The sequence below is a fragment of the Equus asinus genome, chromosome 14 (assembly GCF_041296235.1).
Source record: "Equus asinus isolate D_3611 breed Donkey chromosome 14, EquAss-T2T_v2, whole genome shotgun sequence".
Classification (NCBI taxonomy): Eukaryota; Metazoa; Chordata; class Mammalia; order Perissodactyla; family Equidae; genus Equus; species Equus asinus.
The window spans coordinates 5,553,725-5,579,858 of NC_091803.1; the positions used below are offsets into that span (position 1 = coordinate 5,553,725).

The window sequence follows — 26,134 nt, forward strand, 5'->3', positions numbered from 1 at the left end:
ACTATATTGAAGCAAGTTCCAGACATTGTTACATAGATCACTGTCTCTGAAGGGTAAGGACTGCTTTTAAAAACATCACTACAGGTGTGGCCTGGTGGTGAGGTGATTAAGCACGCACGTTCTGCTTTGGTGGCCTGGGGTTCACAGGTTCGGATCCCGGGTGCAGACATGGCACCGCTTGGCAAGCCATGCTGTGGCAGGCGTCCCACATATAAAGTGGAGGAAGATGGGCACGAATGTTCACTCAAGGTCAGCAAAAAGAGGAGAAAAAGAGGAGGATTGACAGCAGATGTTAGCTCAGGGCTAATCTTCCTCAAGAAAAAAACAAAAACAAAAACAAACCAAAAAAACGTAACTACGTTACCATTATTACTCCTAGGAGAAATGAATCATACTTGCTTAATATAGTCAGTTATCAGGGTTGAGATTTCCTTGTCTCAAATGTCATAATTTTTTTTTTTTTTAAATATTGGCACCTGAGCTAATAACTGTTGCCAGTCTTTTTTTTCTGCTTTTTTCTCCTCAAACCCCACCAGCACACAGTTGTATATTTTAGCTGTGGGACCTTCTAGTTGTGGCATGTGGGATGCCACCTCAACGTGGCCTGATGAGCAGTACCATGTCCACGCCTAGGATTCGAACTGGCGAAACCCTGGGCTGACGAAGCGGAGCACACAAACTTAACCTCTTGGCCACAGGGCTGGCCCCTCATAATTTTTTTTGAGTTTGAATCATGATTCAAATACCCATACAATTGGTTGGTAAGTCTTTTTACATCCTTTTCATTCCTTCTCCATCTTTCTGTCTCTTCTTGTAATTCCTCAGGTTTTTCTCTCTCTTATTCATAGCCTGTATTTTGCTGATTACATTCTTGTGGTGGTATTTAGTATGTTACACTGTTCTCTTTGTTTCCCGTAAATTGGTGTTTAGATCTAGAGGTTTGGTCAGATACAGGTTCGGTGTTTTGTTATCGTTGGCTTGTTTGTTTCGGGCAGTACTTATTTAGTAGGTGGTGGTATGTTTTTCCGTTAGGAGGCACATAATGTCTGGTTGTCTGCCTTTTTGCCTTATTAGCTGTTGATGTAAATGTCATGTGTCAGGAAATATTCTTTTGGTTTTTTTAAACACTTATTGAGATAATAATGTAATGATAGGGTAAATAATGTAAACATTATTCTTAGCTTGCAGGCCATACCAAAACCAACAGTGGGAGGACTTTGCCCACAGGCTGTAGTTTCCTGCTGCCTGTTCTGGGGTGTAACTACCTGTGGCATAGTGGGAATTATCTGTTTGAGCTTTGTCCCCTCTTCTAGCACAGAGCTCCTAAAACACTTGGAATTTCCTGAGTGATAGGCATGATAGGACATCTCTTGTTATTAATAACAAACCCCTTTCAACCATACCTGAGTTTATGCTAATGAGGTGACTCTTGTGGCGGGGCGGGGCCTTAAATAGCTTCCGGATGGGGCCTGGTGGCCAGAGGAACCAGTCGTGAGATTAGATGTTTCCAACTTTCAGTCCCACCCCTTAGAATTTGAACCACTGGGTAACCAGATAGTAAATATGTACGAGGAAACTCCTCTTTATAAAAGTAGATCAGCTAGTAACTGAAGAAGGAATAACAAAATTAGAATGTCAGTACTTTGCAATCTCTAATGGATCTAGGCATTGGTCATCGTTTCTTTCTGTCTGTGGACCTTTAAAATTTTTTATTTAACCTAAAAATGGATTCACAGGTAACTCTTGAGTTGATTACATATGTGTTCAAGTTCTGATCGAGGTTCTAGGCAGGGATTTATAATGGCTGAATTAATAGTCAGGTAGTACCCCTGACTTACTCTGGGTCATTACTGAGAAATCACGTTCTCCAAATTACCTGTCTGGAAAACGGATAATGTGTACCTACCTCTTAGAGTTTCTCAGGTTTTCTGCCTGTTAAATCAGGGCTAGATATGTGTTAAAATGGTTGGGAAACTATAGAATGAAAGCTCACAGAATGTGCTTTAGAGATGCCAAGAATTTTGTAGTCGGTGTCTTGGGGAAGCATGCTGAGTTGCCCCAGACCTCTCATCATTCTGGAGCTCAGTTTGTAGTCAGTGAAGCTACCGAAATGTATGGAGACTCTCCTGGCGTTGTTGATGTCTTCTTCAGTAGACGATTGGCTTGAATTATGCATTTCTGAATGCTGCAGGTGAGGGTGTTCAAGGAGAACTGTCTTTCTTCATAGTTTCCTGACAGTTGCACTCAGGAATCTTCCAGCTCGGTTTGTAGTTGACCACTGGGGTGTGGGGATTTTCATTGTAGTTCCTCACATCTAGAATTTACTTCCTCTCTGTGGTTTATGCAAATCTACCTCATCTGCCAGCCTATGCTGGCTTGGTTTGGTTTCTTTGTTTTATGGAAGTTTTTTCTTATTGGTATATAGAGTTTTTTTTATTTTTTTTATTTTTTCCTTTTTCTCCCCAAAGACCCCGGTACATAGTTGTATATTCTTCGTTGTGGGTCCTTCTTGTTGTAGCATGTGGGATGCTGCCTCAGCGTGGTTTGATGAGCAGTGCCATGTCCGTGCCCAGGATTTGAACCAACGAAACACTGGGCCGCCTGCAGCGGAGCACACAGACTTAACCACTCGGCCACGGGGCTAGCCCCTGGTATATAGAGTTTTTTAAAGCACAGTGCTTTTGACTGATCAAAAGAAAAATACAGTAATAAGATCGTTTTTAAAAGTGGTAAAATGGATACAATTTTTACTTGAGGCTACCTACTAAATTTCTTAGGTAGTAATTTATGAAGTCCTTTCAATGGGCCTGTGACGTTGAGGTTGAGTAGGCCTTGTGTACATTGAGGAATCCAAGTATGGGAGAGCAGATGCCCCTGCAGTGTCTTAACAGAAATAAGTTCATTATCAAGGTAGGCAAAAGTCAGCACAACTAGTTATTTTTAACACGGGTCTGACTTTTCATGCCTACTTAATGACTCACAAAGGCAACATTATGAATCAGATAATTGAGCTGGCCTTCAGGCAGTTCTGATCACATTTTGCTTTAAATAAATAGTGTGTGATGATGAAAAATTATGGGTGCAAAGAGAGGAAAAAATAATTTCATATCCACTTTGTGGAGTTTGGATGAGAGCCCCGGAAGTATGAACTGGCTTAACTGATGATGATAGACTTCCGTTCAGAGTACTTAGGTTAGTCTGTTTAAGCGTTAAAAGGTAATCTCATTGAGGCAAAACAACGTGGTATCAAGGGGAGCACGCGGGGTTTATACTCAGCAGCCCTGAGCCCAGAGTCTGGCCTTGCTGCTTTCCCACCTTGGGTTCTTGGGCATGTCAGTGTCCTCAACTGTGATATGGAGCTGGTTGAATTCCCTCAGAGGTGTTGTGATGATTGAATGAAATAACACTGCATTTTATCAAATCGCAGATATGATCGATTATGACACACCCTTATTTTTGTGCTGTTAAGAAAGAAGTGCTGCTGATTAAAACCAGCTTTCTTTCCAGTGTAAGTTGTACCTGAAATTCAGGGATGTTAAAATGCAGTGGACAAACTGCATCTTAAAAAGTCAAAAAAATGCCGCATATGTGAAAGTGCTTTGCTATATAAGCGTCAGGAATCATATTTAATCCTCATTATATGAGTGAGGGGAGAGAGACAAAGTTCTAAGAATAAATACCAATAGGTAATGCACAGGCCAAGCTGGATGAGAGAACAGCTAGCAGCAGGGAGGAGTGAAGAGAGTGCTCCTTCTGGGGCTTCCTTTGTAGAAGACGAGCTCTCGGTGGCTCACGGCTCCTCGCTGAGTTGAGTTTTCCAAATGTACACGAGTGTCCCTAGTTGGGGAATGCTTCCTCTCAGTGCAGGTTGACTTCCCTCCCCATTGGCTGCTGAGAGGAATCACCAGTTACTTTCTGTGTTCAGTGTATGGATTTTCCTCTGTCTTAGATTTTGTTGGTTTAGAACTTGCAGATTCTTGACAATCTTTTTTAATTAATTAATTAATTAATTAATTTTTTATTTGTATTGAGTTAATGATAGGTTACAGTCTTGTGAAATTTGAGTTGTACATTAATGTTTGTCAGTCGTGTTGTAGGTGCACCACTTCACCCTTTCTACCCACCCCCCACCCCACCTTTCCCCTCATAGCCACTAATCTGTTCCCTTTGTCTACATTTTTAAATTCCTCGTATGAGGGGGGACATACAGAGGTTGTCCCTCTCTGTCTGGCTTATTTCACTTGACATAATTCCCTCAGGGTCCATCCATGTTGTTGCAAATGGGACGATTTTTGTTCTTTTTTACGGCTGAGTAGTATTCCATTGTATATATATACCACATCTTCTTTATCCACTCATCTGTTGATGGACACTTAGGTTGCTTCCACGTCTTGGCTATTGTAAATAATGCTGCAATAAACATTGGGGTGCATGGGACTTTTGGAATTGGTGACTTCAAGCTCTTTGGATAGATACCCAGTAGTGGGATAGCTGGGTCGTATGGTAGTTCTATTTTTAATTGTTTGAGGAATCTCCATATTGTTTTCCATAGTGGCTGCACCAGTTTGCCTTCCGACCAGCAGTGTATGAGGGTTCCTTTTTCTCCACAACCTCTCCAACATTTGTTACTATTAGTTTTAGATATTTTTGTCATTCTAATGGGTATAAGGTGATATCTTACTGTAGTTTTGATTTGCGTTTCCCTGATGATCAGCGGTGATGAACATCTTTTCATGTGCCTATTGTCCATCTATATGTCTTCTTTGGAGAAATGTCTGTTCATGTCTCCAGCCCATTTTTTGATCGGGTTGTTTGATTTTTTGTTGTTGAGTTGTGTGAGTTCTTTATATATTATGGATATTAAGCTTTTGTCAGATGTATGACTTGCAAATATTTTTTCCCAGTTAGTGGGTTGTTTTTTTGTTTCAATCCTGTTTTCATTTGCCTTGACGAAGCTCTTTAGTCTGATGAAGTCCCATTTGTTTATTCTTTCTATTGTTTTCCTTCTCTGAGAAGACATGGTGTCCGAAAAGATCCTTTTAATACTGATGTCAAAGAATGTACTGCCTACATTTTCTTCTAGAAGCCTTATGGTTTCAGGTCTCACCTTTAGGTCTTTGATCCATTTTGAGTTTATTTTGGTGAATAGTGAGAAAGAATGGTCAATTTTCATTCTTTTACATGTGGCTTTCCAGTTTTCCCAGCACCATTTGTTGAAAAGACTTTCTTTTTTTTATTATTTTTTTTAAAGATTTTTTTTTTAATTTTTTTCCTTTTTCTCCCCAAGGCCCGCCAGTACATAGTTGTATATTCTTTGTTGTGGGTCCTTCTAGTCGTGGCATGTGGGACGCTGCCTCAGTGTGGTTTGATGAGCAGTGCCCTGTCCACGCCCAGGATGCAAACCAACGAAACACTGGGCCGCCTGCAGCAGAGCACATGAACTTAACCACTCGGCCTGAAAAGACTTTCTTTTCTCCCTTGTATGCCCTCAGCTCCTTTGTCGAAGATTAGCTGTCCATAGATGTGTGGTTTTATTTCTGGGCTTTCAATTCTGTTCCATTGATCTGTGCACCTGTTTTTGTACCAGTACCATGCTGTTTTGATTACTGTAGCTTTGTAGTATATTTTGAAGTCAGGGATTGTGATGCCTCCAGCTTTGTTCTTTCTTGTCAGGATTGCTTTAGCAATTCGGGGTCTTTTGTTGCCCCATATGAATTTTAGGATTCTTTCTTCTAGTTCTGTCAAAATTGTCATTGGGATTCTGATTGGGATAGCGTTGAATCTGTAGATTGCTTTAGGTAGAACGGACATTTTAACTATGTTTATTCTTCCAGTCCATGTACATGGAATGTCTTTCCATCTTTTTATGTCATCATCCATTTCTTTCAGAAAAGCCTTGTAATTTTCATTGTATAGGTCTTTCACTTCCTTAGTTAAATTGACCCCAAGGTATTTTATTCTTTTTGTAGCGATCGTGAATGGTATTGTGTTCTTGAGTTCTTTTTCTGTTAGTTTGTTATTAGAGTATAGAAATGCTACTGATTTATGCAAATTGATTTTATACCCTGCAACTTTGCTGTAGTTGTTGATTACTTCTAAAAGTTTTCCAATGGATTCTTTGGGGTTTTCTGTATATAAGTTCATGTCGTCTGCAAACAGCGAGAGTTTCACTTCTTCCCTGCCTATTTGGATTCCTTTTTCTTGCCTGAGTGCTCTGGCCAGGACCTCCAGTACTATGTTAAATAAGAGTGGTGATAGAGGGCATCCTTGTCTCGTTCCTGTTTTCAGGGGGATGGGGTTCAGTTTTTGCCCATTGAGTATGATGTTGGCTATGGGTTTGTCGTATATGGCCTTTATTATGTTGAGGTAGTTCCCTTCTCTGCCCATTTTGTTCAGTTTTTATCATAAATGGCTGTTGGATCTTGTCAAATGCCTTCTCTGCATCTATTGAGATGATCATGTGGTTTTTATTCCTCAGTTTGTTGATGTGGTGTATCTCGTTGATTGATTTGCGGGTGTTGAACCATCCCTGTGTCCCTGGTATGAATCCCAGTTGATCATGATGTATGATCCTTTTGATGAATTGCTGAATTCGGGTTGCCAAAATTTTGTTTAGAATTTTTGCATCTATGTTCATCAGCGATATTGGCCTGTAGTTCTCTTTTTTCGTGGCGTCCTTGTCAGGTTTTGGTATCAGCGTGATGTTGGCCTCGTAGAATGTGTTAGGAAGTGTTCCATCCTCCCTACTTTTTTGGAATAGCTTGAAAAGGATAGGTATTAAATCCTCTCTGAAAGTTTGGTAGAATTCCCCAGGAAAACCATCTGGTCCTGGGGTTTTATTCTTCGGGATGTTTTTGATTGCTGTTTCAATCTTTTTCCTTGTGATTGGCCTGTTCAAATTGTCTGCTTCTTCTTGAGTAAGCTTTGGGAGATTGTAGGAGTCCAAGAATTTATCCGTTTCCTCTAGGTTATCCATTCTGTTGGCATATAGTTTTTCGTAGTGTTCTTTTATAATCCGTTGTATTTCTGTGGAGTCTGTTCTTATTTCTCCTCTTTCACTTCTGATTTTGTTTATTTGAGCTTTCTCTCTTTTTTTCTTTGTAAGTTTGGCTAGGGGTTTGTCCGTTTTATTTATCTTCTCAAAGAACCAGTTCTTTGTTTCATTGATCCTTTCTGCTGCCTTTTTTGTTTCAATAGCATTTATTTCTGCTCTGATTTTTATTATTTCTCTCCTTCTACTGACTTTGGGCTTTGTTTGTTCTTCTTTCTCTAATTCAGTTAGGTGTAGTTTAAGATTGCTTATTTGGGATTTTTCTTGTTTGTTAAGATGTGCCTGTATTGCAATGAATTTTCCTCTTAATACAGCTTTTGCTGTATCCTATATGAGTTGATATGGCGTGTTATCACTTTCATTTGTCTCCAGGTATTTTTTGATTTCTTTAATTTCTTCAATGATCCATTGCTTGTTCAATAGCGTAGTGTTTAGTCTCCACATCCTTGTGCCTTTCTCAGCTTTTTTCTTGTAATTAATTTCTAGCTTTATAGCATTGTTGGAGAAGATGCTTGTTATTGTTTCAATTTTTTTAAATTTCTAGAGGCTTGCCTTGTTTCCCAACACATGGTCTATCCTTGAGAATGTTCCATACGCACTTGAGAAGAATGTGTATTCTGCTGTTTTTGGATGAAGTGTTCTATATATGTCTATTAAGTCCAATTGTTTTAGCTTTTCGTTTAGCTCCACTATTTCCTTGTTGATTTTCTGTCTGGATGATCTGTCCATTGATGTGAGTGGGGTGTTGAGGTCCCCTACTATTATTGTGTTATTTTTAACATCTTCCTTTAGGTCTGTTAATAGTTGCTTTATGAACTTTGGTGCTCCTGTGTTGGGTGCATAGATATTTATAAGCATTATTTCTTCTTGATGAAGTGTCCCTTTGATCATTATACATTGTCCCTCTGTGTCTCTCTTTTCCTGCCTTATTTTGAAATCTGCTTTATCTGATATAAGTATTGCAACACCTGCTTTCTTTTGCTTGCTATTAGCTTGAAGTATTGTCCTCCACCCCTTTACTCTGAGCCTGTGTTTGTCCTTGGGGCTGAGGTGTGTTTCCTGGAGGCAACAAATTGTTGGATCTTGTTCTTTAATCCGTTTTGCCACTCTGTGTCTTTTTATTGGACAGTTCAATCGGTTTACATTGAGGGTGATTATTGATGCATGTGGACTTAATGCTGTCATTCTGTCGCTGGTTATCCGGTTTTTCTGCATTACCTTTGTTTCTCGTCCTGTGTGTTTTTGCCTACCCATTGACTTCTACAATTTCTTATTTGGGTTTCTTAGATTTTTCCTTATTTATGTTTTGTGTCTCTGTTCTGGTTTTTAGTTTAGTGGCTACCCTGAAGTTTGTATTTAGAATCTTGTGTATAATATAGTCCATTTTCTGGTGGTCTGTTACTTACTTGGCCTAGACTGATTTAGTCCCTTTCCTCTTCCCCTCCTAAATTATTATTTTCCTCTCTTATTCCAACTCGTGTTATGAGTTTGTGGTTAGAGTGATAAGATCGTCTTTGCTTTGGTGGTTTCCTTCCCATTATCCTAATGCTATAGTTGAATATTTGCTATCCTATTCTGGTTCTATCTGTCTCCCTACTCTCTGGTTTGTGACCCCTTTCTCCCTTTTTTTCTTTTTTCAGGTATGAGAACCTTCTTGAGGATTTCTTGGAGGTCTTTTGGTTACAAATTCCCTTAACTTTTGTCTGTCTGGAAAATATTCAATTTCTCCCTCATATCTGAAGGATATTCTTGCTCGATAGAGTATTCTTGGCTGAAGATTTTTATCCTTTAAAGTTTTGAATATGTCATTCCATTCTCTCCTAGCTTGTAAAGTTTCTGTAAAGAAATCTCTGAAAGTCTGATAGGAGTTCCTTAGTAGGCTATTTTCTTCTGTCTTGCTGCCCTGAGTATTCTTTCTTTGTCATTCATTTTTGCCGTTTTTACTACTGTATGCCTTGCAGTAGATCTTTTTACGTTGACAAATCTAGGAGATCTGAAAGCTTTCTCTGCACACATTTCTCCCTCAATTCCTAGATTTGGGAAGTTCTCTTCTATAATTTTGTTAAGCACACTTTCTGCTCTATTTTCCTTTTCTATGACCTCAAGTATTCTGATAATTCTTAAATTGGATTTCCTCATTGAATCCACTATTTCTCTGGGATTTTCCTCATTCTTTTTAATTCTTAGTTCTCTTTCTTCCTCTGTCTGGAGCCATTCAGCCTGTCTATCTTCGATTATGCTAATTTGCTCCTCTATGGTATCTACACGTGCATTCAGGGAATCCGTATTCTCTTTTATCTGATCCATTGTATTTTTCATCTCTAGTATTTCTGATTGATTCTTCTTTATAGTTTCAATCTCTTTTGTGAAGTAACTCCAGAACTCATTGACTTGTTTCTCTATATTTCCCTTTGCCTCATTGAGTTTTTTGATGATAGCTACTCTGAACTCATTTTCACTTAGTTTACCTATTTCCAAGTCCTCAGGACTTAATTCTGTATCTTTACTGTTTTCCTTGTGGACTGGAGCTTTTATAAATTGCTGGATGGTTGAGGAGCGGTTTTTGTGCATGATGCTATTATTTGGTTGCAGTTACAGCCTGTCGCCACTAGAAGGGGGTCGAGAGCCATGCGTTCTTAGCCCTCCACCTTCAGTCACGATGGCGGCACGCAGCACAGGTTGGGAGAGGAGGGGCACTTTCTCTCGCGCACCAACCTGGATTCTGATCAGCTCTCCCTCTCTGGTTTCCTGGGACCCTGGCTTGATGGGGTCCCCCCATGCGAAAGCTTTCCCTCGTTAGAGGGTTTCCACTGCACCGGCGGTGGGAGTCCTAGATGATCCCGCAGACGTGCAGCCCCTCACCTGCTCCTTCCCTCACCTGCGGCAGCAATCCCAGTCTCTAGGGGAGGGAACGAAGTTCTCTCCTACCCTGTTCCAGCTCCTCCAAGGGCGGCTCCAGCCTCTCCACCCTCCGTCGTCGTTTGGCTGCTGTGGGTCTCTGACGATCTCTGTATTATTAAGAGTTATTAGTTGAAATTCAGTTGTTCCATTTTGGTTGTAGTTTGGAGGGGAGAGAGTCCCAGGTGAGCTCACTCTGCCATGTCGCTGATGTCCTACATGTGTGCTTTTTAAAATGAGAACTGGGTCTCTCTTGACAATCCTTTTAAACTGTATTATTTTTAAGCAACACAAACTCAAGGAGAAGGCTCAGCTGGAGTCCAGCCCCATTTGTTATAAAGCATGTTTTAGCATTGCTCTTTCACAAATAGACCTTTTGTTATTGACAAGGAACTTAGTCCTGTTTTCACTTGATTTTAGACTTCTCTGCTCTTCACTGAAGCTGTTTTGTATTCAAGAGTGTTTTGCTCACACAGGAGTTTGGGTTAGTTTTTATTTGCTTCAGGTACTATACTTACATTTTAAGAAAAAAGGGTGGTGTCGTTCATTGATTTGTCTCCATGTCTTCCACTTGGTGTGTTTGATCACATAGCCGTAGACGAAGATTTTAAGGAAAAGTCTATTTCTAACCTAATTGTGGTAATCATTTTGCAATATATACATATATCAAATCATCACATTGTACACTTTAAACTCATGTTAATTATATCTCAATAAAGCTGGGGAGAATAAAAAGGAAAGTTTATTTCTTAGTAAAACACCCGTAGGTGAAACTTAATAGTTTGCCCTAGCAAAGAAAAAGTTCAAAATAGCCCCAGTTGAATAAGATGTTTTCCAGAAACTAAGTCTTTGCTGAAAGTAAGATGTGAAAATATGCTCTAGATGGGGATTACAAACTTTTTCTGTAAAGGGCCAGGTAGTAAAAGATTTTAGTCTTTGTGGCTCACCCGCAATATGTGTTGCTAATTTTTTAAATTTTTTTAAAAACAACCCTTAAAGATGTAGAAATCATTCTTAGCTGGTGTGTGTGTGTGTTTGCGGGCAGAGGGTGTACCCCTGCCATGCAACCACAAGCTGTAGATTGCTGATCCCTGCTCCACTAGAAACATTCCTTATCATGATCAGGGCTCCTTGGAGAAGTTGCTGATTCTAAAGCCAGAGAAGAGAAAATACAAGAGGAGCCTGGAGCTTCCGGTAGTGCCAGAAAGTGAGGAAGTGTTGGAGGGAAAAAGAAAAGGGGGGAGCATGTCCAAAGGACCCAGCAGTCAACTTTAAAGAGTTCCCAGGGGCCAAAGCTGGAACAGTGTGAGCCACAACATAATGATAATATTGGATTATAAACCCAAAGAATAGAAAATAAATATCTATGAATCTGTAACTATCTAAATGAATGAACAAATAAGTGAGGGAGAAGGGAGAAATCTTCCTTGAGGAAGAATTCCAAATAATGGTTGTAGAAGGAATGAGGAAAATAGACAATCACCATTAGAACATCACAGTGTTAATTGCTGCAGGCAAGATTCACTGACAAATGTGAAAATTGGTGTACAAAACTTTAAGGAGAGACAGGATATTTGCATAGCCTCAGAGTGTCTCCCCGACATGTTGATTACTGTAGTGGTTTTTACGTCTAGAAATTCTGTAATATTGCTCCCTCCAGGGAGTACAGCTTAATTCCCTTCCCTGTGAGTGTGCAGTGGACTCGGTGACTCGCTTTTAAGGAAGAGAGTATGTAAAGGGAAAGTGGTAACTTTGCAGTGGTGAAACCTGGCAGAAACCACCTGACCACGTGATCATGGTTCTCATCACCAGGAATGAGGGGTGCCGACATCGTGTGTTCTTGACATGATGCAACAAGAAGGGCAGACCACTACTGTGGGATTCTGGATTCTTCCAAATGTCTATAACCTTGGTCCATTCTTGAGAAAATATCAGACAACTCAAATTGAAGGAAATACTACAAAATAACTGACCACTGCTCTTCAAAAGTGTCAGTTAGGAAACATAAGGAAAGACTGAGAAACAGCAGAGATTGGAGGAGACTGAGGGGACATGATGATTAAACGCAGCGTTGTTAGCCTGGATTGACTCCTGGAAAAGAAAAAGAACATTAGTGAAAAAAATGGTAAAATCCAAATAAAGTCTGAAATTTAGGAGTATTGTACCAATGTCACTATTTTAGTTTTGATAAATTTACCATGGTAACGTAAGACGTTAATGTTAATGGAAGCTGGGTGAAGGGTATATGAGGACTGTCTCTGTTGTTTCTGGAACTCTTCTGTAAATCTTAAGATTGTTTCAAAATAAAGTTTAAAAAAGACGCAGCTTCTTGTCCTGGATTAGTCATCAGCTTTGTCTTGGGCACTTTAGCATTGTTTTGTTAACTCTTGATCCCATTTCCATCTGGTAGAAAATAAATTGGTTTACTTATATAAAGATGATTTTGCAATGGCCATGTTTTTAATATTATTTCTCTGTCTTTCCAGGTGAGGCACCTGCTGTGGAAGTTTCCTCATCCTTTGTGATCCTATCTGTGTGCAGTTTAATGATATTAATAGTGTTAATTGCCAACTGTGTATCCTGCTGTAAGGACCCAGAAATAGACTTTAAGGTGAGCACAGACAGGAGGAATGTTTAAAATCATCTTCTGATACATTTATCAATGGAATGGCTATATATCACACTCCCTTGGGAGTAGGGGACTTTTTCAGCAAACTTTTTCTATAAGGGCCGGATAGTAAGTATTTCTGCCATTGTAAATAGTAAATACTGTGGGCCGTACAGTCTCTGTCACAGCTACTCAGCTCTCAACTCTGCCATTGTGGTGCTATGTCAGTCATAGACAATATGTAAGCAAATGGCCCTGTTCCAGTAAAACTTTATTTATAAAAATAGGTGGTTTGGATTGGTCCGCCAGCTGTAGTTTGCTAACCCTGCCTGAGAGCATCGTTGACACTAACTCTTTGTTTTAATTGATTTTGCTAAGTGAGGAATAAAGCATGATGATTGAATTCACTTGCAATAAAGCCTAGAAGGAAGGGCAGGCTGGTTTTGATTTATTTCCAAACTTTTGTGCACTAATGAATGTGTGGTTAAGATTACTGAGGCCAAGGGATCCCCCAGTGTGTTTTGTATATGAAGAAGAACATCTTTCAGTTTACCTCTAACCCTTGACTTCCCTAAGGGGGAGAAAAAAAGAATGCTGCTGATTGTAAACCCTGGGGAGTGGGGGATGGGGGAGTGGCTGGTAACATAGAAGGGCTGGCGTTGTAGCCGCAGATGGGTAGAATCTGCCAGAAACCAGCTGGGAAATCCTGCTGTAGAGCTTACCACATGCCTGCTGGCTTGTATTAGGGCTCAGTCAATACTTGTTGAAAAGGAATACATAGGAAAGAAAAAAAAAAAAGGGATTCATGCGTGCAGAGAAAATAGTCCTTAATGTAGAGCCCTACTAGCTGTCCCCAGGGCCACTGGCTCAATTTGGGGAAAGAGAAAGCTGTCTTGTAGCTAAAACCTTTTTAGTGGATGCAGGAACCTTATTTCTAGAGCCTCACACCTGTTTCTGTTATGTGTTCTCTTTACCTTGAGTCTGGTGGCAGCTCTGAGGAGGTAAGGACGTGTGCCATCCTCTCGGCTCCACACTAGCATTATACACACGGAAGGTTGAGGACAAAGGATGACTGGAGGAGCAGACTTCACTAGCACAGATCATTGCCTTTAGAAGATTTCACCCCAGACGTGTAGGGCTTTATTCATGACATCGGCGCCTAGGCGCTAGAATCACTGCAGACACTTCGTGGAAAATTAATGACTGTGCCACATGGGGACACAGTGGCAGGCAGAAAATCTGTGTTGCTTGACTTTCTTGCTGAGGGGCTTTGCACAGACACCTGGCCATTTGGGGACAGAGATAAAGTCTGTTCAGCGTTGCTGAAGCTGAAATCTCGTGTCTCTCCCACGTGTCGTGGTGCCTCATTCCTGCCTTGGCTTGTTCCAACCCGCCTGAATCTCAGCATTGACCCAGGGAGTTTATAGGAGGTCCTCTCCAGCTCTGCACACTATGTGATGGAGGAAGATCACCGTCTGTAATTTGTGGGTTTCCTTTAGCTTTAGAACTGTGCACTTTTAGAGAGGAGTGGTCCCTGGGAAGTCATCTTCCAGACCAGGACGCTACAGTCTGGTAAAGTAAGTGACCTGCCCAAGTGCCTCCTGATAGCCACTGGCATAATTTAGAAGTGACCCAGTCTTCTCTCACAGCCTCATTTATAAAAAATTATACTGTTACCTCCCTGAATCTTTAGAATCATCTGCTGCCTAATAGTATATCATGCTGCTGCCGAAGTTTTGAGTGGCATTATCTTTAAGTTAGAAGTGATGGATAAAGTCTTTTTTAAGGAGAGAACCTTTAGGAATGTCCAAATGGAAAATTGAACAGAGCTCTCTGTTTAAAGGTACCCTTATAGATTGAAGTTATGCTACCTCATTGTCCTGCTCCCCCCTCCCCTGTCACACATGGCAATAACGTCCTAATGCATTTGACAACGTATGAGATATGTGAGAATGATATCCTTTCACGTGCACATGAGAACATGAATGTTGTGTCAGAGAAATCTACCCTTATAACTTAGTTTCTTCCTTGTATGGGCGCCAAGGGGGAAGTGGTAGAAAAGGAAAATGGAAAGAAGGGTGTTCCATAGAGGAATGGAAAACAGTCTTGTTCACTGTTCTGTTATCAGCTTCTGTCATGGTGCCTGGGGGGTAATACTTGTTAGTTAACGAGCAAATGACCCTGCTAATCATCTGTAACTGTGTTAAATTAACATGACCTCGAGTAGACCCAGCTCACTGGAATAATAGGAAGAGTCAGGTTAGCTTTCTGCTGAACACAGTTCCTTAAAAGGTTTCCACAGCTTTATTGGTGCAGGCTCAATTTGAAAGTTGCCGTCTTTAGAAAACTGGATGTCCTTAGAGTGTTAATTGCACTTACATGCTACGCAGTTTTATATTAACCTCTGTGGTTCAGATCTTGATTGTTCTACCCGGCTTAGTAATTTTTCCATTGTTGCTCTTTCCAGAGAAATAGGACTCGCTTAAAAAATATTTTTGCTGTCTTTTCACTGACCTTATTGAAATGTGTATACAATTTAAAAATAAAATAAATTTGTTTTGATTTAGTATGCAAAGAGATTTGTGAAAGTGAATTAAAAAAAGAATAGATTAAACTATAGTAACTTGAGTCAAATTTTGAACCTAGAAGAGTATTTCCATTTTAAGTTCCGTGGTCATTTTAGAAAATTTTGCATTCAACTTTAGGCTGTCAGTTTAAAAAGTTACATAAAGCATGTATAATTTCTTTTCAAATGTTATTTATCCTGCTATATATGCTCTTTACTTGAAGTAAGTACGAATTGGAAAAAAAATTATGGCAGCATATTCCAAATGAATGAATAAACGTTCATATCTTAAATGTTAGCAGATGTTTTTAATATTTGCTCTCAAACTGATTTATATTGGCTATAACATTGCTCTTCATTTATGTTAGGAATTTGAAGATAATTTTGATGATGAAATAGATTTCACACCACCAGCAGAAGATACTCCCTCCGTTCAATCCCCAGCAGAAGTTTTCACCCTTTCAGTACCAAATATTTCACTACCAGCTCCATCACAGTTCCAGCCTTCTGTAGGTAAGACCTCATGTCCTAATGTCATGTGTTGGTGAGTTATTTCTGAGAAGTGAGAATGGGCGCCTTGCTGCTAATCATAAAATAATTGGGCTGCCTGTCTTCTCTGCTTGCTTTTCCTTCTGCTTCCTGGTAAAGCTGCATTCTAGTGCTCAGACCCATTGCATTCCTGCAAAAGCTGAGTTCTTTCCTTTTGGACCCTGGGTCTGGCGTAAGAGTAAACTAGTGTCCTCGATTCATTGAAATGCAACTCTCAGACAGAGCTCCTGGCCTGTGTTGTGGTAGACAGGCTTCTCTGCTGGTTCTCCACACTGCTTGTCTTGCTGAGTAGGATCCTACTGTCTTCTCCTGGGATGTCCTGTGTTTGGGGAAGAAGCATATATTTGGATAAATTAATTGGGTTGACTTTTCATCCTAAGATAGAGGTTTGATTAAATGTTACTTGATTTTTTGTTATAAAATTGAATATGACTGGTGGTCCAAGAATTAGGGATTTCTAAGACTGCCAAGAGTGTTTGTAGGTGCCAGTCCTGCCTTTTGTGGTACTGTGCCCACAGTGGTGTCTGTTTAGGGCAGTATAAACCCAACAGTTGATTATACTGCTGTAGGCGTGTGTGACTAAAAGCAAAAGTAACTTAAAACATGACGCAGCTGGTGCATTTCATATAAAATATTTGTAAAGTTAGGTGTATTTAACATTTGTAGATTTCGCAGCATTAAGAAAAATGACATGTAGTATTTAGCTTTAATTTCTGTAAGTAACAATACTACCATTACTTCAACCAAAATAGTGAAGTTTAAAAGGAGTCTCATATGTCCCTGGGATAAGGTAAACGTGAGTATACTCAACTCTAACTAGAAATATTGTATCTTATATCTGCTTACTTGATAATATACTTTAGGGAAGTCCTGAGAGGCTTCTCCAGGCCTGGAGTCTAACTCTCAGGAATTTATTTCAAGTAACAGAATCCTAACTCAGCTCAGCATATGTAGAACAGGGAATTTTCTGATCCGTGGAACCAGCCCCTGGCAAGAGCAGGGGTTAAGCTGACTTAGAGACAGCCAGAGCCAGGTACTCAGGCACCGTCAGCACTACACATTCAGTCCACATTTTCTCTTCTCTTTGCATGTTGGCTTAGTCTCGCAGGCTTCTTTCCTCAGTAGGGAGCATGGCTGCTGCCACCTCCAGGTTCATATCCTTGTAGCGTTACAGCCAGACAGGAAAGGAACTTCTCTCTCCTCTGGCCAGAAAGAAAACCCTCGAAGAGCCATTCTGGTTGGCTTCACCTGAGTCGGATGATGTGGCTATTGCAGCACTCTCTGGCAGTATAAAATGGAACCAGGTTAAAGTCGATGTGTAACTTGTTAAATTATGGTAAATCCATACAGTGGAATATCAAGTGGTCCTATAAAAGGATGCAGGTGAACGATATTTGCTATGAAAGATATTTGTAATGTATTAAGTGAAAAAGGCTCACCACATTCCAAAGCAAGTCTGGAAGAAGCTCTACCCGTTTTTTCCTTTTTTCTCTTTTTAAAGCATATTTTATTTTTTGAATAGATAATGTAGTTACATGGTTCAAAAATCAAAACTTAGAAAGGTACATATGGTAAAAAGTCTCTCTCTAATCTTCGACTCTGACCTGACCTCCCACCCCCACCTTCCCTGGGTAACTTCTTGGTTTCCTACACATCTTTCCAGTTTCTTGATGCAAATATTCCCCTCTCTCTACCTTTTTTTAACTCAAAGGTGGCATGGTAAATATATTATTCTGCATCTTGCTTTTCCCGCTTACCAGTATGCTTTAGAGATCTTTCCATAAGAATAAAGAGAGCTTGTTTGTTTTTGCTAGCAGGGTCATACTATGTAAATTGTCTGGACCTAGCACAGTTTATTTCCCAGTCTCCTATTGATGGATATTTGAGTTGTTTCTAATCAAAGCTTTTACCTATGCGGGTTTGCACGTTGTTGTGCTAGTATACTTGTAGAATAAATTTTTAAAAGTGGGTCGCAGAGTACATGTGTTTGTTATTTTCATGGATATTGCCAACTTACCCTCCGCAGGAGTTTTGCCAAGTTATATTCCTGCCAGTTGGGTGTCAAGTGGTATATTCTGTTGCTATTGAAGCTAAATTGGTATCAGTTCAAACTAGATTGTTCTAAATTTAGGATGATAACTGTAATCTCCATGGTAACCACTAAGAAAATAGCTAAAAAACATACAGAAAAGGAAATAAGAGGAAATCAAAAGTATACACTAAAAATATTAAATATAAACAAAAAATAATTTTTTTATGAACAAGGATCCTAATTTTAATATAGCCAAATTTAATCTGTTTTTTAGAGTTAGAGTTTTTTCTGTCTTAAGAAATGCTTTCCACAAAATATAATGATGTGCACCTGAAATTTATATAATGTCATAAACTAATATTACCTCAACAAAAAGAAAAAAAGAAAGAAATCCTGTCCTATTCTGTAATCAAAGTGATATTTAACCACTTCCTTTTCAATATTTTAAGGTTTTTCTTTGAGATTTAAATTAATTTAAATCCATAACTCATCCTGAAGTGATTTTGAGTATGGTGTTAGGAGAGAGTCCATGAGTTTTCCTTGTAGCTTACTATGTCTTTTTCAGCTTCATTTATTGATTGGTCCATCCTTCCCTCTCTACTTTTTAGTTCCATATGTGTGTGCATCTGCTTTAGGCTTTCTATTCTGTTTCATTAGTTAATTTATCAATTCCTTGTCCCAGTACCACAGTATCTTAATTATAATAGCTTCATAATAATATATGATTTTCAAATATTTTCTCCCATTCTGTGGGTGGTCTTTTCACTCTTTTGGTAGTGTCCTTTGATACACAAAAGTTTTTAACTTTGATGAAATCCAATTTATCTGCTTTTTTCTGTTGTTGCTTGTGCTTTTGGTATCATATTTAAGAACCACTGTCAAATCCCAGGTCATGAAGATTTGCTCCTATATCATCTTCTATGACTTTTAATAGTTTTAGCTTTTAAATTTAGGTCTTTGACCCATTAATTTTTGTATATGGTATGAGGTAAGGGTCTAGGCTCATTTTTTTTAATAGTATTTATTTATTTATTTTTGAGGAAGATTAGCCCTCAGCTAACATCCGCTGCCAATCCTCCTCTTTTTGCTGAGGAAGACTGGCCCTGAGCTAACATCCATGCCCTTCTTCCTCTACTTTATATGTGGGACATCTGCCACAGCATGGCTTGCCAAGCGGTGCCATGTCTGCCCCTGGGATCCAAACCAGCAAACCCTAGGCTGCTGTGAAGCAGAGCGTGTGAACTTAACCCCTGCACTACCAGGCCGGCCCCCAGATTCATTCATTTACAGGTGGATAGCTAGTTGTCTTGGCAACAGTGTTTGAAGAGACTGTTCTTTCGCCATTAAATTGTCTTGGTACCCTTGTTAAAAATCAATTGACCATACTTCCCTGGGTTTATTTGCAGACTCTCAAGTGTATTCCATTGATCTGTATGTTCATCCTTATGCCAGTACCACGCTGTTTTGATTATTGTAGCTTTGTAGTAAGTTTTGAAATTGAGAAGTATGAGTCTTCCAACTTTGTTTTTCTTTTTCAAGATTGTTTTGGCTATTCAGAGTCCCTTGCAATTCCATATGAATTTTAGGATCAGTTTTTCCATTTCTGCAAAACAGGCCTTTGGAATTATGTGTGTGTGTCTTTGTGTACCATTATGATCCTCTTCTCATTCCCGTTTGTGTATATTTGTTAGATATCTTCTTAGTGATTACAGTGGGGATTATACTTATCTTAAATTTATAACAGTTGAGTTTGGATTGATACTGACTTAGCTTTAATAGCATCCAGAAACTCTGCTCCTGTATACAACTCAGTCCCTTTGCTTTATGTTGTCACAAATTACATCTTTATATGTTGTGTGCCGATTCACACAGATTTATAATTTTTTATGCATTCATCATTTAAGTAAGAAGTAAAAAGAGAATACACCAAAAATACGATAACACTGGCTTTTCTATTTACCTATGTAGTTACCTTTACCAGAGATCTTTATTTCTTCATATAGGTTCCAGTTACTGTTTGGTGTCCTTTTATTTTAGCCTCCGTTTAACAATTGTAGGGCAGGTGTATTGGCAGCAGACTTCCTAAACTTTTGTTTATCTGGGAAAGTCTTAATTTCTCCCTCATTTTTGGAAGATAGTTTTGCCAGCTATAGAATTCTTGGTGAATGGTCCTTTTCTTGCAGCATTTTGTATATGTCATCTCGCTGCCTTCTGGCCTCCATGGTTTCTGATGAGAAATTGTGTGGCAGTCCTTGAAGATCCCTTGTACGTGATGAGTTGCTCTCTCTTGCTGCTTTCAAGATTCTCTGTCTTTGGTTAACAGTTTGATTATAATGTGTCTCGGTGTGGATCTCTTTGAGGATATCTTACTTGGACTTTGTTGAACTTCTTGGATGTGTAGATTCTTGTCTTTTAACAGATTTGGGATGTTTTTTGCCGTTATATCTTCAAATATTCTTCCTGTCTCCTTTTCTCTCTTGTCTTCTGGGACTCTCATTATGTGTATGTTGGTCCACTTGATGGTATCCCACAACTCCCTTAGACCTTGTTCATTGATTTTTTTCATTCTTTTTTCTTTCTGCTCCTCAGACTGGATAGTTTCAAATTTGACCTATATTGAAGTTCATTGATTAGTCTATCTGCTGAAATCTGTTGTGGAACCCTTGTGGTGAATTTTTTATTTTGGTATTGTACTTTTCAGTGCCAAGATTCTATGTGGCTCCTTTTAATAATTTTTATCTGTCTATTGATCTTGTCTACTTATTGGGAAATCATGTCCATGATTTCCTTTAGCCTTTTCAGCATATTTAAAAGAGAGTTAATTTAAAGTTTTTCTAGTAAGGCCAGTGTCTATGTTTTCTCAGGGACACTTTCCTTTAAATTTCTTTTGTATGTGTGAATGGACCATACTTTCTTGTTTCTTTGCATGTTTTGTAGTTTTTTGTTGCAAACTGGATATTTTGAATAATATGATGTGCAAAAAAGAAGAAGAGAAAGAAAACAACAGAAAGTACTCTGGGTCCTTGCACCTTGGTTCTGTGTTGGGGCACTTGTCACCCAGGCCACTTACTGCTCTGCCTTAGCCTTCACTTCCTGCTTGTGCTGAGCATGAGCCAGAGGTGGAAGCTTATATTCTTCTCAAGTCTTTTCTGAGTGTGTGTCCGTCCCTGAGCATGTGTGTGGCTCTCTAGGTTCCCTCATATATGCAGTAGTTTTTCAAAGCCCCCATTCCCCCCAAAAGTCTCACTCCCCAGCATTTCCCCCAAAGCTTTCAGCATGTCTACTGTTTGCCTCAGCTGTTATTTTTTGCCCCAGGTGGCAGTGCCTTGTTCATTTGCCTTTCAGTGTTTTTAGGGAATGTGTAGCTGCTGCATCGTGATAGAGTTCGAGTTAGGTGAAACAAAGGGAAGCCACTTCCGGCAGTCCTTCCAGGAAACCCTAGTGTGGTCAAACGAAACAGTTTCTTGGGAAGAAGGTCCATTCTGCTCCCTCTGGAGCCAGTACCCACACTGGAACTTGGCTCATCTTTAAGACTGCTGCTGTGCCGGGGGAGGGAGGTGGGGCCAGGGTAAATGAAAAGCCACAAAATAATTCTGCCCTGTTTCAGTGGTGTTTCTTCTGGTTCACTTCAGTTGCTGTAAACCTTTGACTATCTTCCATAGTTTTGATAAGGTGGGTGCTGACAGTTTTTGACAAGATTTTTAGCATTTCTAGGAGGGACAGTCCCCAGAGGGCCCTATTCCACCATAAAACTAAAGACCAAGTAAAGGCCAGTGGAATGGTGAGAATGGTTATAGTGGAGTAGTTGGATCAGAAGAAACAGTGCACGGTGTTAAAGAATCAGGGTAGGATACTCATTCAAAAATCTTGTCAGTTTTGAAACTTGAAATTGTTTAGCATTATTAGTTTGAAAGAGATGTTTTATGTATTTCTACCTTTATTAGCACAAGCATTAAATTTATGTTAGTGTTTGTACTTTGTAGGTTATATGTTTAATATTTATTTTATTTCCATTAAGTGCTTATATTTAGTTTTTATGTTCTTTTTCCTACAGAAGGTTTGAAGTCTCAAGTTGCCCGCCACAGTCTAAATTATATACAGGAAATTGGAAATGGCTGGTTTGGAAAGGTAAAATGTTGTTCGCTTTCAATTTTTCCCCTCCTGGTTATACTGTTTAGAATTTAAAGCTAATTAAGAATTATATTGTGTGACTTCTACGTTCTCTCTAGATGTTAAGTACCAATCGAGTTTCCCCATTGCCGCCTGACACTGCACGGGAATGCGAGCTTCAGCAGTCCTGGTGTACAGGCTTTTCCGAGCAGGGCTTTTATTTAGATACCAAAGACTTTTCTGGACTGTTGGCATAAGAACAGTAAGAAGGGGAAAGAGACCAGAATTTCGGAAGCTTTTTATCCTCCACAAGTTAAATTATTTGTTTTTTTCCTCTTTTCCCCCCGTCTCCTTAGTTTTCTTCCCCCTTCCCCATATGGCACTTAAGACACTTTAGAATTGTAGATGGTAGACTTTTCATAAGAGGAACTGTTCTCTATTCCTTGTAGCGTGTCGAGTGGCCTGTAGTCATAGTGCTTTGTTGGTCTTTTTACCGCAGGTTGCTCAGGAGGAATGATCTTAGCCTGGCGGCTGTTTCCGTGATGTAGCAGTCGTTCTCTGTGGAAGGTTCTAACTGAGGGCTGGTTGCACCATAGGCAGGGCAGTCAAGTCGGGAAGATGTATTTGCTCTGTAATCAGCCATCTTGTGTTTCTTGTCTTTTCCATTCAGAGTTGTCTGTCAGTCCTGCATCTTTGATGTTGTCCCAACTTCATTAGTTACCAAGTCTTTTAAGCCATTTAGCAAAATCTGTTGTGTATCAGGCGTTGTTCTCGGTGGTGGGAGGCGATCTGGAGGCAGAAGGTAAGTCCTGGCCTGTGGAGTGCTGGGAGCGTAGCAGCAAACAGGATAGAGCCCTGGCCTGCCAAGGCTTAGATTTCTGGGGAGGCGCTGATCAGACAGGGAATAGTCAGTGGTAGGAGACAAGCTCAGAGGGGTGTAGGGGCGCCAGGTGGTGGGAGATGTTCTATGCATTTAGACTTTGGCTTTACCTAGAGTGAGATGGGAAGGTCCAGAGTCTGAGAGACGACTGATGTAATCTGGCTTCCCTTTTAAAACGATCACTCTGGCAGTTACATTGTAGAGGGCCAAGGGGAAAGCAGGGGAATTGGGTAGGAGGCCACTGCAGTCCTACAGGGAGAGATGCAAGCAGGCTTGGACCTGGATGATAGCTTGGGGTTTTGAGAAATGGTGTGACCCAAGGTGGAGTTCTGAATAAGAGCATACAGGACTTGGGACGGATCAGAGATGGAGTTGGAGAAGGAGGGGAGTCAGAATGACTGCCTGTGGCCTGAGTGACGGGAAGAATGGAGTTGCTGTCGACTGAAACGGGAAAGACTAAGGAGAAGAAGGCGCAGAGGAGGAAGTCAGTCAGGAGTTTGCTTTTGGGTATGTTAGGTGGGTCATCCAAATGGCGGTATCAAGTAGGCGGTTGGAAACACAAATCTAGAGTTCAAGAGAGAGGTTCCAGGCCAGAGATACAAATTTGGGAGAACTCAGTTTATGGATGGTATTTAAAGGTATGAGACTAGATGAAATGACCGAGAATGTGAACACAGAGAAGAGGGGGAGGCGCGAGGACTGAGCCCTGAGGCTCTGCAGCATGGAGAGGTCAGCACAGTCAGGGAGAACCAGTGAAGGAAGCAGAAGAATCAGCCAGTGAGCAGGAAGAGATGCAGGAGGCAGGAGTTTTCTGAAAGTCAGTGAAGGAGTTCCAAGAAGATGAATTATAGTAAATGCTGCTGACACATTGAGTAAGATCAAGACTGGGAGGATTAGGATGTGGCAACATGAGGTCCACAGCATCCTCAAAAGAGCCGCTTAGGGGTCACATCCTCACGTGGAGTGGGTTCAAGGGAGGAAGTGGAGACAGCATGTTTAGACAACTCTGATAAGGAGTTTTACTCTAAAGGGGAGCATTGGGACCATCCGAGGGCCAAGGGGAGGTTTTTTGATTTGCTTTGTTTTTTTTATAGGATGTGCGGCTATTTTAGCATGTTTATATGAGGGGGAGAAAGTGATTATGCAGGAGAGAGAGGGGTAATTGTAGGAGGGATCCATAGCACATTTGTAGGACTTGGTGTTAGGAGCAGAGACAGTCTCTCTCTTGAAATGAAAGGAAAAGCAGAGGGAGTGGATACAGGTGCAGGTGGGTGTGGTGTTAAAATGAGGGAGTTCATTTCTGATTATTTTATTCAGTGAATAAGAGGCTGGTTTGAAAGGGAGGAGCAAAAAGATGTGTTGGAAGTTTGGATAGGAGGAGAAGGTGTGTAAGAGGCCTCTGGGGAAGTCTGTTAACTAGGGCAGGGCGATGATGGGCAGTGCTGAGGACCCTCGCCAATTTAAAATGGGACCAGTCATTGTGGTTGTGTGTTTTTGTCTACTTTTGGTGCTTTTTATTGTAGGCAGGTAGTTGAATGTAAGCAGCACTGGGGTTGGCCAAGCTATCATAACTCAGTGAGAGTGATGATACTGAAGGAGCATGGGGTCTAAGCTGTCAGGGAGAGGAGTGAGGCCCCGGGCTGGGGGCAGCGTGGTGGAAAAGTGGTACCATTAATGAATTTGGGGGGCAGGTTGTACACTTGTTGGACTGGACTCTTGAAGTGAGTGAGCTGGAGGTCAAAGGACTGGTAGAGAAGAAGTTAGTTTTGGACGTAATACAATTATTGGCTAGGTCTACACCCGTGGAAGTGTTTCCTGAGACGGGGTCGTAGAAAAGATTATTGGAAGTGAGGTCAAAGAGCTGAGAGGTCCAGGGGTTGAATGAATTGTCGCTGCAGATATTGAACACCAGGCATGATAACAGTGGTGGCGGAGAGAGAGAGACAACGAGCCAGGTTATTGCAGTAGTCTGTTAATTATTCTCCCCCTTTTTTGATATTGATATCTTTTGAGTGGCAGGCTTATGCACAAGCTGGTTCTTTGAAACAAAGAATAAGACATAGTTAATTATCAGAATTTCTTGTTCTGTTCATTTTTTTACCCTTATATTCCTAATAAACACATTAAATTTTGTTCAAGTTCTTACTTTCTATTTCCCGGGCATTAAAATTAATCTGTTTTATAAAACTATGAAAAACTATCTTAAAAGGAAGCCTTTTAGTTTTGATTATTCGCAAATTAAATTAAAGCTTTTACTTCATCAAAATTTTCACCTTAAATATTGTATTTTGGAATGCTTTTGCACTGTCCTATATTATATTTAATGTTTCGCTTATAGCTTGTTCTTATTTTCATTCTCATTTTGTGTTCTGTTAATTTCCGTAGACTATATTTCCCCTATGTTTTGACTGGAGGTTTAGTACAAGATAAAGGCCTGGAATAATTGGAATGCCATGGATTTTTAAAGTTAGAATGCAGTGATAGTTTGTACCTTGGCTGTTTGTCAGTTTACTTTTTCATATGTGCAGGAGACAAAGTAACAAAACTCAGTTGAAGTGTTTTTGAGAAACATTTGAGTTATGTTTGAACTGAACTTAGAAATTTCTGTAGTGTCATTGGTAATTTCCATGAAAGTGTAATACATTTTTAAGTAAATAGAAAAGAATTACATATAAATATATGAATGTTATAAATATCTGATGGAGTGATTTAAAACTGAAGGAAAATATTTTAGTTTTCCAAGCTTTTTTGGATGTATTATGTAAAATAATCGAAGGCCATGTGCTTGTTGCTTAATTCCTTTTCCTGTATTCCATTTCCTGCTAAGTGAGATGCACTTCTTTACGTTTTGATGGAAGTGAAATGAAAAAACTGTCCTTTGGTTTTAGGTCCTCCTTGGAGAGATTTACACGGGCACTAGTGTAGCCAGAGTAATAGTGAAGGAGCTAAAAGCAAGTGCAAGCCCAAAGGAACAGGATACTTTTTTGAAAAATGGAGAACCTTACTAGTAAGTAAACCTTAATATATGTTCTGCAAACGTAGTCTGTGGTCTGTTGACAGTCAGGTGTTTAAAACGACTTTCTTGCAAAATACATAATTTAAATAAGCTCCAGAGTCTCATAACATAAGACCCAAATGTCCAGGTTTCAATCGAAATCACTCCTCATTCCAAGAACCAAGAGGACTCAACTTGAGTAAGAAAGAACAACAGATGCTGACACCAGGATGACAGAGAAGCTGGAATTATCTGACAAGGATTTTAAAGCGGCCATCGTAAAAATGCTTCAATGAGCAATTAAATTACAGCACCCTTGAAATAAATGAAGAAATGCAATGTCTCAGCAAAGAAGTAGAAGACCATAAAGAGGACCCAAATGGGAATTTTACAACTGAAAAATATCGTAACTGAAATAAAAACTCATTGGATGAGCTCAGTAGCA

General features: G+C 39.9%; 1 protein-coding gene across 2 annotated transcripts in view; it reads left to right on the forward strand.

The window, feature by feature from the left end:
* LMTK2 (lemur tyrosine kinase 2) overlaps window positions 1-26,134 on the forward strand; it is a 94,980-nt gene that overhangs the window by 18,675 nt on the left and 50,171 nt on the right. For both annotated transcript variants that reach the window (XM_014856002.3, XM_070484184.1), the window contains exons 2-5: window positions 12,436-12,560; window positions 15,492-15,636; window positions 21,759-21,832; window positions 25,583-25,701. In XM_014856002.3, the coding sequence (XP_014711488.3) occupies window positions 12,436-12,560; window positions 15,492-15,636; window positions 21,759-21,832; window positions 25,583-25,701 (463 nt within the window). The remainder of the gene's footprint in view (window positions 1-12,435; window positions 12,561-15,491; window positions 15,637-21,758; window positions 21,833-25,582; window positions 25,702-26,134) is intronic.